At 42.0% G+C, this 2232-nt stretch overlaps 1 protein-coding gene and 1 pseudogene across 1 annotated transcript; one reads left to right on the top strand and one right to left on the bottom strand.

Moving 5' to 3' along the window:
- The first annotated feature begins 5 nt into the window (after positions 1–5).
- Positions 6–1378, top strand: LOC108378057 (mitochondrial inner membrane protein OXA1L-like; annotated as a pseudogene).
- On the bottom strand, positions 1062–2011 carry galla-2 (MIP18 family protein galla-2). The gene is made up of 2 exons (XM_017634358.1): positions 1788–2011; positions 1062–1724 (listed from the first exon to the last, which is right to left on the bottom strand). The coding sequence occupies exons 1-2, from the start codon at positions 1906–1908 to the stop codon at positions 1375–1377; spliced, it is 471 nt and encodes a 156-aa protein (XP_017489847.1). The 5' UTR covers positions 1909–2011; the 3' UTR covers positions 1062–1374.
- Positions 2012–2232: the final 221 nt, after the last annotated feature.

Raw genomic sequence — 2232 nt, 5'->3', positions numbered from 1 at the left:
GAGAATATCATGCAGCGGATCGTGCAAACACAACAACACACCCACTGCTTTTGCCGTCATCGCTAAATACACTTAGTTTGTCAGCAGGCGGAATACGGTTTGCTAGCGCTGATGCTGCAGTAACTGGTGCAACTAATGCGGTCGCAGATACTGCTAATGCTAGCAAAACTGTAGTAGATCTTTCAGCAATTCCTGAAGCACCAGCCGCACCAGTCGAAGATGTTGCCACACAACTACTCAATGCCGCTGGAGAACCCACTTTTGCATCAATAGGGCTTGGTGGCTGGACGCCTGTAGGTCTCGTTCAAAACTGCATGGAGTTTTTACATATTGGTTGTGATTTACCATGGTGGGCAACAATTGCAATTGGCACAGCGGTAGTGCGCACTATTATTTTCCCGCTGGTGATAATGGCTCAAAGAAATGCAGCAAAAATGAACAATTACATGCCGCAACTGCAAGTATTACAAATGAAAATGAGCGAAGCTCGCCAAAGTGGTAATGCCATCGAGTCGGCGCGTTATGCCCAGGAAATGATGCTTTTTATGAAGGAGAAACAAGTGAATCCTTTGAAGAATATGATTGTACCACTCGCACNGGTGGTCTATTTTGGTTTACCGATTTAACCATTGCCGATCCCACATTCATGTTGCCATTAATTACCAGCGCGACGCTCTATTTAACGATAGAAATTGGCACGGACAGTGCACGTTTGTCCGCACAGAATATGTCAATGATGAAATATGTTTTGCGTGCGCTACCAATTGCTATTTTCCCCTTTACAATGAACTTCCCCGCAGCCATTCTGACTTATTGGGCTTGCAGTAATTTCATTTCCTTGGGTCAGGTAGATAAAGTTAATTTTTTTATTAGATTTTTGCACAACTCACCTGGTCTTCATTTAAGGTGGCCATGCTGAGAATACCTGCAGTGCGGGATTACTTCAAAATCGACAAGATGGTGGAGCATAAAAAAGACAACCTTCCAATAAAGAAGAAAGGCTTCGTTAAGGGGATGAAAGAATGTATGTAACAAAATAGATAGCCCCATTTAAAGAATTATGCAGATATCCACTTTATTTTCATTTTAGCATGGGAAAATATGAAAATAACAAAAGAAATTGAAGAGCGTCAGCGTCTGGATGAAATCCGTTTTGCCAAAGCCGGCAAGGGTCCCTTAGTGAAGACATTCAAATATGATCCTACCAAACCACAGCCTGCGACGGGAAACACAAGTACGAGTACGTCCACGGTGCACGCGAAAAAGGCTTAAGTTAGTGTGCTATTAGTTGTTATAGTTTAGTTTTACCAGTTGAACGCTTGAAATGTAAATTTTAATAAAGAAAAGAAGATTGCGACAAATCGTCGCACGCCTTCAAGCTTTAAAAGAGATGCATTGATTAATGACCTCAGCTAGATGCTTATTCTCCAGCGCGGCTGCAACACGCTCCTTGTCTGCAAGTTGCTTATTAACAGCATTTTCTGATGCATGCGTTCCAGGCGTAATCTCTACATTCACTTTGAAACGTGGTGGCAACGAGCGGAGCAGTTTTACGCGTATGGACAACCCAATGAGTGTAGCCATCGAACAGTGAGGAATCGTGGGCGTAAATTTAATAGTTACCTCATTTTTCTCATCGTTTACTCGAATCAAATCTTCTTGCACTACATGCAGCTCTTCCAATGTGAGTGGATGCTCTGGGTCGTTGATGTTACGAACGAGGTCTGAAAGGACAGTGATAAATTTATCTGCATGTATATATATGCAAAGTAGGCCCAAATATCTACCAAATATTTCACGCGAATCGATGGGGTCCGGCACGTTTTCATCCTCTTCATTTGCGGTCACTTCACGTTCCTTACGTTTCCCATAAACATTTGGGTTTATATTTTCAATTTCTGTGGGCATATTTGCACAAAGTTCTGAATTAAATTGGGGAAAATTGCAAGGAATGAGAAGAAAACCAAATGACAGCTAACGAGCACAAAAAAGCAAAACAAAATGAAAACGTCAAACTTGCTGGAATTTTTCTGGAGCTACCCGAAATCATTGGAATGCACTACCGTAAGTACAGGGTGATAAACACGCACATTTTGCGGAATATCTTTTCGTGGTATCCGGGACTTTTTATGACACTACCGCGAATCGGTTTGGGTTCAAAAAGCTGTAAGGCGAATCGGTGTGGGGCCAAAATGGGCAAATGCGATTTGAAATATTAAAAATTCAGCTATT

Source organism: Rhagoletis zephyria, unplaced genomic scaffold (genome assembly GCF_001687245.7).
Source record: "Rhagoletis zephyria isolate East Lansing unplaced genomic scaffold, Rhagoletis_zephyria_1.1 Rzeph_scaffold_13252, whole genome shotgun sequence".
Classification (NCBI taxonomy): Eukaryota; Metazoa; Arthropoda; class Insecta; order Diptera; family Tephritidae; genus Rhagoletis; species Rhagoletis zephyria.
This window is presented reverse-complemented; position numbering and strand designations above follow the sequence as displayed.